The sequence below is a fragment of the Glycine max genome, chromosome 7 (genome assembly GCF_000004515.6).
Source record: "Glycine max cultivar Williams 82 chromosome 7, Glycine_max_v4.0, whole genome shotgun sequence".
Taxonomy (NCBI): domain Eukaryota; kingdom Viridiplantae; phylum Streptophyta; class Magnoliopsida; order Fabales; family Fabaceae; genus Glycine; species Glycine max.
The window spans coordinates 9,028,233-9,039,952 of NC_038243.2; the positions used below are offsets into that span (position 1 = coordinate 9,028,233).

General features: G+C 33.7%; 1 protein-coding gene across 1 annotated transcript; it reads left to right on the forward strand.

The window, feature by feature from the left end:
- The first annotated feature begins 6,139 nt into the window (after positions 1-6,139).
- LOC100807785 (uncharacterized) lies at positions 6,140-11,642 on the forward strand. The gene is made up of 5 exons (XM_003529991.5): positions 6,140-6,805; positions 8,036-8,194; positions 10,513-10,611; positions 10,721-10,867; positions 11,324-11,642. The coding sequence occupies exons 1-5, from the start codon at positions 6,281-6,283 to the stop codon at positions 11,456-11,458; spliced, it is 1,065 nt and encodes a 354-aa protein (XP_003530039.1). The 5' UTR covers positions 6,140-6,280; the 3' UTR covers positions 11,459-11,642.
- Positions 11,643-11,720: the final 78 nt, after the last annotated feature.

Here is an 11,720-nt window from a genome sequence, read left to right on the forward strand (position 1 = left end):
GCCTTTTGTTACCTTCCAAGCTCCATCTCCAAAAGTGGTGTGATGTCCCTCATCATCCAACTGCCCTATAGATATTAAATTTCTCTTTAAGGCAGGAATATGTCTGACATTGTCAATGTCCATAGGGATCCACTGGAGGTCTTGATGTTGATATCACCTCTTCCGACAATGTCAAGAGATTTTCCATCTGCAAGGTAAACTTTTCCAAATCTTCCACAAATATAGTTAGACAATAAATCTTTAGAGGGAGTAGTGTGGAACGACGCACCTGAGTCCATGATCCATGAATCAACAGGACTATCCAAACTGCAAATTAATGCATCATCAAGTTCATCAGTTGCTGCATTTGCGAATTCATCATCATCGTGCTTCTTGTTTTTGTGCAACTTGTTCTTCTTTGGTGCCTTGCATTGATTGCTAAAGTGACCTCTCTTGTCACAATTCCAGCAAGTAACGTCACTTTGAAATTTTCTCTGACCTTTCCTTCTTGACTTTGATCTGCCTCGACCATTCTGACCCTTCTGGGTAGTCCTTCCCCTGCCTTCAGTATTCAATGTTGAATTGGAAACATGACTGGAAGATTCTCTTGAATCTCTCTTGCGAACATCTTCACTTAAGATCAAGTCACGGATGTCACTAAGCTTTAATGTGTTCTCCCTTGTAGAACTACTAACTGCAGTAACAGTTGCAGCTCAACTATCCGGTAGTGATGACAATAGAATCAATGCCTTCACCTCATCCTCAAATTTAATCTGCACTGATTCCAACTGGGCAAGAATAGTATTAAATTCATTAATATGATCAGTTACAGAGATACATTCTCCCATCTTGAGGTTGAACAACCGACGCATCAAGTATACTTTGTTGGTTGCCGACGACTTCTCGTACATATCTGATAACGCCTTCATTAAGCCTGTAGTAGTCTTCTCGTTCACGATGTTGAACACGACGTTCTTGGCTAATGTCAATCTGATCACGCCAAGAGCCTGTCGATCTAGCAAGTTCCATTCTTCTTGCTTCATGTCTTCTGGCTTAACCCCTGATAAGGACTGATATAGCTTCTTTTGATATAGATAATCCTCTATCTGCATCTTCCAAAAGTTGAAATCTCTGCCATCGAATTTCTCAATCTTCACCTTTCCCTCTTCTAATGTCATTGCTCCCACTGCATCCTCTAAACTGAGAAGACTCCCACTAATCCCTTTAAACTAAGGAAATCCCGTGGAGTAATCGAAAGCTCTCTATGGTGTCAGGTCTCCTTATATGGTGGCTCGTGGTCCACAGGTGTACCTCTCGAATTTCCCCAATAATTGGTATCAGAGCCGATGGTTCGGAGTTGGTGATACCACAGGTGGCCAGAATAGCTAGCAGTACAGCGTGCCCCGCTGGTGGAGCGGGGTGGCCAGAATGGCTAGCGGGCAGGGCAAGTACCGCAGGTGGCCATGGCTATACTCGTGGATCTTGAGGGGGAGATGTGTTGGGTTACAAGTGTGAAGTGAAGTCCCACATCAGGTAGAAGTGGAAAGGTTGAGCACCATATAAGTGAGGAGAAGACCCATAAACTTAAGCCTTAAGGTTTTGGGTTAGAGTGTGGTGTCAGGTCTCTTTATGTGGTGGTTCGTGATCCACAAGTGTACCCCTTTTAAATTCCATTGTTATCACTTTCTTAATGGACAGCCTTCTATTAGGAGATTCTGGACGCTTAAAGGCTAATTGAATAAATGTAATTAGGTGAAATCACTTGCAACAGTTTGGACCTATAAATAATCGTTTAGGTGAATTTCTGCTAGCAAATCCATACTATTGGACACACTACCTAGTAGAATCAGGGTGTCTTCTTGTTCTATCACTTTTTAATACCAAAATAAAAATCTAAATTAATATTTTAAGATATTAATATATAACATATTTTAATTCACCTTATATAAATGATTTTGTTACAGATATTTTTTTCTCTGATTCATTTTATTACATCAACAATTAGTAGAATTCTTGTAACATCTTATTTTTTATAAAATAAATTATAAAAAAATTATTTATAAATAAATAGAGTTTTAGAAAAATAATGAGAATTTTGTAATTAAATAAATAAGGAGAAATATTTTTATTAATTAAAATAATAGTTTTAAGATAAATAAAATAAATGTATGTTCTTAGAAAATAAAAAGGATGTTTTATTTATTCATTTGATATGGAGTAAAATAGAGTTTTGTTTTATAAAATAAAAAAATAAAAAATAGAGTAAATAATAGATTGAAAGTGCCTTAGCTATAAATCGAGATATATTAGGTCATTTTCGATAGGTTTCTACTCTCTCCTCCTTTCAAATTCGTTTTCTATTTCCCTCTCCCAATACCCTCTCTTTTTTCGCATACATTCAAATATGTCTCAGTAAACATATGATCCCAGAGTTGTTATCTGTTATATTGTTGTGAAATTTAAAAACCTGGTTCAGAACTTAATTTCGCACATTCTCACAGTTGGGATTTACGAAATAATATCTGTGGTGAGACAAATGTCTCTCGCATGTAGTTTTTTTTTTCCTCACATATACCAAAACTTGTCCCAGTAAAACTACAATCCTGAACTTGTTAACCGTTGGATCATCGTGAAATTTAAACACCAACTTCATAATTTACTTTCACACATTCTCACCATTTGGAGTTGCAAAATAATGTCTATCGTGATAGAAACGTCCCTTGTATGGAGACAGTGAAATGAAGATTCTAATCCCTTCTCCTTCTCTCTAACACTTGGAAATCCTAGTAGAGTAACTAAAGAAAAAGTTTGAATAATCTTAGAAAACTATTAGAGATGCCGCTACCACTATTGGACTACACACATGAGCCTGCTTAAAAGTAATAGATGAGCTTATCGTAATTGGGATTAGAATGACCGTGTATAGGGATCTTTAGAGGATCAAATTGAGATTTATTTTGGGATGTTTACTGTATTGTGATTCTTATTTTATGATTATAATTATGAGATTGTTTTGTTTGATGGATCAATTGACGCCCTGATGAAAATTGGTTGATAAAATTATGTGCTCTTAGTGTTTTTATGTTTTTGACCTATGATTTGATTCCTTTTGATATGATTATGTGAAATTGTTTGAGGGGTTTAATCATATGAACATAACATATTAATATTATTATTGTGTGACATGTATATAATGCATGAAACGCAATAATGTGTTGTCTTGGGATTATAGAAGTGTGATGAACTATGTGAGTGACAAGTTGAGTATAGGTTAAATTGTGAGATCACACATGTGTATTGAGATGTTGTGTGCATTGAGTTGTGAATTATGAATTGTACAATCACACGACTATAAGACCTTTTAGGGCAACGAGTTAATTCATGACGATATTGTGATGAGATCTATTGTGGGAACCTAATGAGTTTAATCACTTTGAGGCATGACAAGTAAAAATTATTTTGAGAATAATTGAGGAGTCGTGTGTTTTGTACCGTTCATAAATAGAGTCTGCGTGTTAAAATATTTTCTGGGTTGGACCTGAATTAGGAGGGAGAAGTCATGGCGGACTCTTCGGAGTGTAAGCCTTAAGGGTAAATACATTCAATTTGAATGTTCCTTGAAGCCTATGCTAATCTCATATGGTTGGAGCATTCTCACAAAACAAAGTGACCTTGACTAGTCTCCCTATGATTTTACCTAGTGAGAGTAACCTGACTTACCAGTGTATGGTTTGTCTTGTCATGTACTCCTAGGCATCTAATGAGGTTTTTCACTGACATAGTATCACATTACATATAGGATTGAGTCTTAGTATATTTGTTGCATAACGCTTCTGTATTGATCAATATTAATTGATTGAGTGATATTGTGTTTTGATCCTTGAGTATGAGAATGATGTGAAAATGTGTGAGGCATGTAGTGTTCAGATGTGATGTCACACGATAAGTGGTGGAATGACATGAACTGTGTTTAAGTAAGTTGTATTTCATTTATATGATATGTATATCTATGTTGTTTTGTTTCTCTCTATTAGTTAGGAATATGATCACTCACTCCCTGTATATTATTTGTGTTTGAATCCTATGATGTTCTCGAATCTTGTATTCGTGGGAGCAGATGATTAGGTGGATGACTATGAAAAACCTTATGCCAGAGGACACTAAAACACGATGCTCTGATATGATGTGACATTGAGACATGGGTTTCGGTATTATTTGCATAATGGTCTGTGAACATGTTATTTTATGTTATTTCACTGCTTAACTTGTTTCTTTTGTAAAAAAATTGGATGACTTTATTTTGGACCAAATATGTTTTCATACCCTTATTTGACAAGTTTTTAATTTGGTGATTAATGGGAATGTGAACATTTTACTTACTTGAGCTCTTTTATGTTTATTGAATAAAATTATTTTGATTAATTATGCATTTTCATATATAATATTATATAAATATGTATGTCAAGGTAGAAGGTGTCACAATTCCTATTATCATCTTTAAAATTTTAAAAGATGTAATAAATTAAAATTCTAAGGTCAACAAAAGAGGTTTTTATTTTTTTTATAACACCTATAATAAAGTATTCAAAATCAAATGTTAATGAAATTTTAAAAAATGGGGAAATTTTTTAAAAAACCCATAATTTCTTTCAAGGGTTAAATATATTTATAGTCAAATAATTTTTTGTTATAAATTACTTTTTTTATTTTTGTAATTTGAAAAATGTTTGTTTTAGTTCTTTCATGTGTTAGAATGAATACTTTGAAATGAAAGCACGCATGTAATGGGATATTTATTGAATAAATGCAAAATCAAATTATTTTCATTTAAGTAACTTGTAATTCATCCGTGAGGTAGACTGACTAAAATACATTTTTCAATTAAAAATAAAGCGTAATTTAATCATTTGTTGCCAAAAGCAATGTATTTGTCCAGGACCTGAGATCACATATAGTAAAAAGAGTTCAGAATCTTTTTATACGTAAATTCCACATATTGTTCAATGTCTTTAATTACTCTTTTTTTCTTCTTTTCTATTTTTCTTTGTTGCCCCTTTTCTCGCACCATCCACAAATGAGTTTTTAGTGGAATAAAAGTAGGTAGCTAGCATAAATAATTTCCCAAGTGAAAAACACAATGAATTGCATGGAACTTACAGCAAAGTTGCTTTACATGGACGACATTAACTTTTTTTCTTGGGTCAAAATTTAAGGCACCCAACCCCACATAACACACCATTTTCTGAATTTCTGTAATTAAATGATGGGTGTGACCCACTACATCCCAAAAACCATTGATGTTTTTGACCTGGTGATTTCAGTGTGGGACCCTTTCCAATGCGGTCCATTCTAACCTCTGAAATCTAACTTTCTGTAGTGTTTTGATTATTATTATTTTTTTTATCGTATATGATATGATCCCTGCCCCTTGGTAGTACCTTATTTTTTTTGCATTCTAATTCAAGCCTCAAGCCAAACCACCACACTCCAAGAACAATCAGAGAGGAAGGGATTTTCAACTTTTCCTCAGAAGTGTAGCATCAGTTTAGCTTAAAATGCACAAAAAGAAGCAAAAGTAGTCACAGATTCCAGGGGCCTCAGACACCGATTGAATAATAGCATATGCCCACAATTCCAACAACAAGACAAACCAAACCCCACTTATCAAACAACCACGTAAGGAAAGTAACCCCACAATTAAATACATATATTATAAATAACATTATTTCATAACTAATCAATCCACATCCCCTCCACTAGTCTCCCCCACCGAATGCATGAGTTAATTTAGAACATAGCAAGAAGAATTTCCTTGAATTTTAAGATAATAAAATTGCATTAGCTTTTAAATATTAATATTCATCAATTTAGTCTCTAATGTGATAAATTTTATTAATATTTAACAATCAATTTGAAGATTTTTTCAATAGTCGAGGAACTACATACAATTTCTTTTATAATTTATTTATTTATTTTAAGAATAAGAGGGGGTAATACTTTATATATGAAACTGAAAATTTATTCACTATTTATTATAAAATTGCATTAGCTTTTAAATATTAAATATTCATCAATTTAGTCTCTAATGTGTTAAGTAGTTGAAAAAAAAAATTAATAATCCTACTGTTATTAGTTATTACCCTATCAGATAACTGTCTTCTCAAAAGAAAAATCCACATTGTCTGCATTCCACATAACTAGTTAGTTCCTTTGCTTCTAAGACCAGTTTCAGACTATTGTTCACTCATCTCCATTCTCTTCTTAAATTCTCAACACATCTTCTCTCTCTAAAGTCTAAACCATGCCTGTAGTGACAGAACACATGAAATGGAGAAGACCAAGAAACCAATTCAGGCACCCCATTTCAGAAACTGATGATCCAAACCCTCAAATCCCTTCCATAATCCAATCCTCTCACAGCAAATCCACCTTCTCCTCTCTCTTTTCTTCTTTCTCCACCTCCAATGAAACCAGAGACCAAAATAGAAACAACAACAACAAAAGCAACAGAAAATTCTCTGCAGCAACCTTCAGAGGCTTCGGCTGCACTGCCGGTGCATCGCAGAAGGTGTCGGTGCCGGTGCCTGCGGTGATTCGCTCCTCGGCGGATAGGGAAGGGAAGAGTAGCAGAAAAAAGAAGCACAGAAGGAACAGTAACAGTGGCAACAGCACAAGTGATGATGATGATGATGATGTTTGGTGTGGCCCTGGAATTGGGTTCTCAACTGATGCTGCTGCTGCATCTGTGGAATGTGTTGTGGCTAGGAAGAATGTGTCTGCAAGAGGAAAACTTGATGTGGTGGAGGACAGGGTAACACACAGGGAGGTACTATACTTTTCTGGTTTTTTCACAATTCAATGACTTGGTGGTTGAATCTGTTATGAATTGTTTTATTTTTTTTACTTGTAAATGTTCTTCTGAGTCTAATTTGTAGAGCCAGAAAATTTTATTCCGTGTGGGTGATATATGTATGGTGTGCTTGCTGCACTAGTATTATGTTCACATTTTTTTTGTGTGGTTGGATGTGTTTGTCATGTTCATAACTTGGGGAAAATTGATCTTTCGTGCGAGTTAAGACCACCAATCTTTTTGGTTTAAATTGATTGATTGATTTATGTGTCTCGTTCACGGTTTTTCTTTTCTAATTAAAAAACGGGTAATTTTTCGATTTTGGGGTACTTTTAACACATGTACATAAAAGAAATAAAAGTTAAGTGAAAAATAAAGATACTTAAGTAATGAATTAATATTTTCACTCCTATGCTGTTTATTTTTTCTTCAAAAGAGGTAGTACTGCTTCAAGAGTTTAATAAATATGCATTAACATAGGTATATATGTATAGTATGTTAGTATAATTTATGCAGTCAATGAATCAAAAATTAATTTTTTTTATTAATTTTAAAATTATTATTATTATAAAAATTAAGAAACTTATCTTACCACAATTTATAGTTAAAAGATAGTACTAGTAGTATATAAAGTTTGCTCTTTTGGTAAATACATTTGTGTGTGTGAGAGAAGTTCGACTTCAAAGAAGTTTTCTGTCAATGCTGCAAATAGCGGACTCTTAACAAGATCCGCACACAAATTCTTGCAATGACATGACATTTTTCTATAATATTGATCTCGATAATCCAAAAAGCATAAAAGGAAAAGAAAACACATTTCAATACTTTCTAGTTTCTAGCTTAGTAATTAAGACAATTATTAAAAGATGGTCTATAAGATTCAGAATTATGTATAAAATAGCTGCCACCTTCTCCAATGCGTGCACGTATTCCATTTCCTAGTCACAGACGCATGGGAGAGTTCTTGATTGGTGTATTGTGGACCCCTCGAGTAAGAGGAGTCCAGTGATTGAAGACAATGAAGGAGGACACTGATTACTATCACAAACATTCTAGAGTTGTTTGTTTCATTGTACTGTACAAAACACTTACATGTGAATCATTAGTTGGGGTTTTCGTTCCATTTGTGTTAGTTAAGTTTCGTCATTGTTTTGGTCTCTACTTGCTTTGACATTATCTGACTCTGCTTCATAAATATCATGGCAGCGTTCATCTTATTTTGGAAGGCGCACTGTAAAGCCAGAAAGCTTCTCCTTTCTGGAAGATGAACCTGACATTTTTGCAGCACGCCCTGGATTAGAGCCTTTTGGAACTGCTAGATTCTATCGCCATGTTCCACATCCTTCCCCTGATGGTCTTGCTGAGGTTGGTTCTTTATTTGATACCCTTTTATGTATGAGTTTAGTTTCCATGCACTAATAATATAAAGGTTTTTACTCAATCTATAAGAGACCATCGTAAGTATGAACTTTAAGTAGTTTTTGTAAAAGTCACTAAATTATTGTGATTTCTGATGAGATACCAGTGAAAAAATTCTTTACACTATCAGTATATTGATTATTTTCTCTTATTGTATTCTTGTTGTGGACATTGATTAGAGTGGATGTTTAATATATAAACACTTGGAACAAAATTTGGGTTTTCATTATAAAGAGCTTTTGGTCTGTCATTGAATTTGATTTGACTGAAGATGATTGTTTACTCTTGAATTTGATGATCATAACTTTTATTGTAAGCTAACTTACCCTTTTTATCAAGTATGAATAAGGGAATTTTTTGTGTGTGTGCTTTCTTTTTAGTTGCTAAAACAGAATTAAGTGTATGATATATGAAAATAAGCAATTTGGCTCGTTAGATAGGATCATGTACTGCTGTATTGCAAAATTCTTGTTTCAAATGTTGGGTTACGCCATATAGGTAAGCTCCATGTTCTTGCAGTAAATGGTACCAAACACTGATTTGAGTTTGCTGTTATTTTCTGACTAAAGTAGAACTGTTTATGTGGCTGTCACTTACTGAACATGTTAAGCCAACAGTAGAACTTGAGTTTCTAATGGTCTGTTTGAGAGGAAAGAAAATGCAGTGTCACTAAAACTGTTTTACCTCTGTAGTAGAACAAAAATATCAATTTGTGCAGGCCGCGGATTGGCCTTTAAAAAAAAAAATTTGCTAAATCTTCCTTCATGCTATGGTTCTTGCATGAATCCTTTACAACAGAGTAATATTATGATGCTAAAATAGAAGAATAAAGGGTCTTTCACACTCCTTTTTACATTAAACAACCCTATCTACACTTGCATTGGAGACTTGATTGGAAACATCATGATGTCAAATATAATTGAAATAGAAGAGAAAGAGAGAAGTGTGAAGGTAATATTTTTTTTGGTATAGAAACGTGTTATACTTACACTAAAGAGGCTCTTCGTTGAGGAGGCCTCATACTAAGTGTTAGTTTGGATATCCGTCCATTGAACTCATTGGCCATCTTATATTTGCGTTGGTTCGTCGTTCTAGAAATGTGTGTCACCGCATGATGAATAGGAACTCAAACATGTCCAAAGATGTTTTCATTTTGGGTTACTCAAATCTGTTAGGTGGGTCCCTCCTTAAGTGGGCCCACACTAACCTTTTAATAAAAGGAAAAAAAATAATGAAAAGGGCCGAAGCCCTTATATGTTTTAAGGGCTTTTTAATCCCTAATTAATTGGAAAAGAAATAGGAAGCAGGAAAGACATTATAATTGGAAATGAAAAACGACGGTGCTGTGAAAAGGCACTAAATAGAAAAAGGGTTCGATGCGGCAATTTAGAAAAAAAGGGTTCTTAACTTAACTGATGAGTTAGAAGCAGATGAGTTGGAAGAGTAAATGTATTTCCTTTTGTGTAAAATTTTAGTATTTTCATCTATTTTATTCGCGGTTTTACCTTTTCTTACTGTATATGTTTAGGTACCTGTTATTAGGTTTTATCATATTGGTTTCCACCGTTGTGGTGATATTTTTTATAATCTGTTGATTTCTATTGGTGGTGTTAATTAGGATCTCAAAAACAATGTTAAGTGTGGTGATACTTTTTATAATTTGTTGATTTCTATGGGTGGTGTTATGAACTCAAGGACAATGTTAAGTAAGATTTATTACCCTACGTATAAATATGTCAAATATAAAAGGAAGGATTTAAAAATTTGGTATGGCCCCCTTTAGCATCAAGGTAGCTTCGCCTCTGCATATTTGGATCTTAGAAATTGGAACGAAATTGTAAACAACAACAACACTTGTTTCATGTTTTAATTTGTCCTTTATGTACTATATACTAAAATTTGAGCCATCAAATTTTTCGATGATGTCATTTTAATTTGAGTGCTATGTACTTTCTCACAATTTTGGCTTTGCCGTTTTTGGAAATTGTTTGATGGTAATGTTTACCCAAAAATAGAATATTTATAGTTAGATTTGTATGCTTCTTTGTTTTATCGTTTTAAACTTCTACATTTTATCATGGTTTTTCCTTCTATGTTTGGGTTACATAGGTAACTGAATAACTAGGGCTTCTTAACAAAAACAAACTTGTGTTTAAAAGCATCAGTGTTACAAATATAACACTTAACACATCAAGCCTTTGCTCAACTATTATTGCATTCAAGAGGTAATATTGAATATCTTGATTGTTGCTTGCACATTGAAGATAATGATACTTCAAGGAAGAATAATGATGGGGGGACGATTTGATTCACACGACCAATTTAGAGACTGGAGACTTGATGTTGATAACATGTCATACGAGGTGAGAGATCTTTCTCCCGTTAAATGTTCCATTGTTTTTATTTTGTAATGGATTTTGTGTCTGCACATGCTTCTGCATTGTTCATCAAAATTTCTGGTTTCTGTAACAGCAATTGCTTGAACTGGGTGAGAGAATCGGTTATGCCAACACTGGGCTCAAAGAAGATGAGATGGGACTCAACATAAGGAAAGTTAAGCCTTCAAGTTCAAATGATGCATCAAAGCATCAACTAGACAAAAAGTGCAGTGTTTGTCAGGTGAGTTTGTAAAATTACTCTTTACCTTCACTAGCTTTACATGCAATGCAGGAAGTTTTGAGTTAAATATATATGTTTTTATTTCTTAAAAATATTCCGAGTTTTGGTTTTAGTTAGTAAATTCGATTTATTTTTAGTTTCTATATATGACAAAATGATGTAGGTTTAGTCTTTATTACATGTATTTAGTTCCTTATAAGAGACTAAAACCATGTCATTTCCTTAAATGTAAGGATTAAGTATGAATAAAATTTGCATATAGCCTAATATATAAAAGGACAAAACTTAGATGCAGGTTGGAGAATAATACCAAAAGCATCTATAGAACTACATTTAAGTTTTGTCCAATAAAAAGTTGTGATATTTCAAGGACAAAAAAATTTATAAACTTAAGTTTTTAAAAAATGTGTTTAAATAATTGCATATCATGTTAATTTGTTTTGCTTGTGTGCTCAGGAGGAGTATGAATCAGATGATGAGCTGGGGAGATTGAAGTGTGACCACAGCTATCATTTTCAGTGTATAAAACAATGGCTTGTGCATAAAAATTTCTGCCCAGTTTGTAAGCAAGAAGTTGTGGTTCGACACTAAGTGGCACTATCCTCAACGTTTTTTACCCTTAAATTGGTGTATAGTTTTTCATATGCAATATAAGCAATCTTCATTACATATTTTAAAACTTTTGGCTTCCTTAGCGAGGAGTCGGCAATATTATACTTGTAAGTTTTATATTATGATCTCGTAATTGGACAGTGATTTTGCATATTATACGCAAGGTTTTGAAATTTGAATGTTGTCACTCAGGTAAACAACGATTTGATAAGGGAGAACTCACTTTCTATTCCTTTTTGCC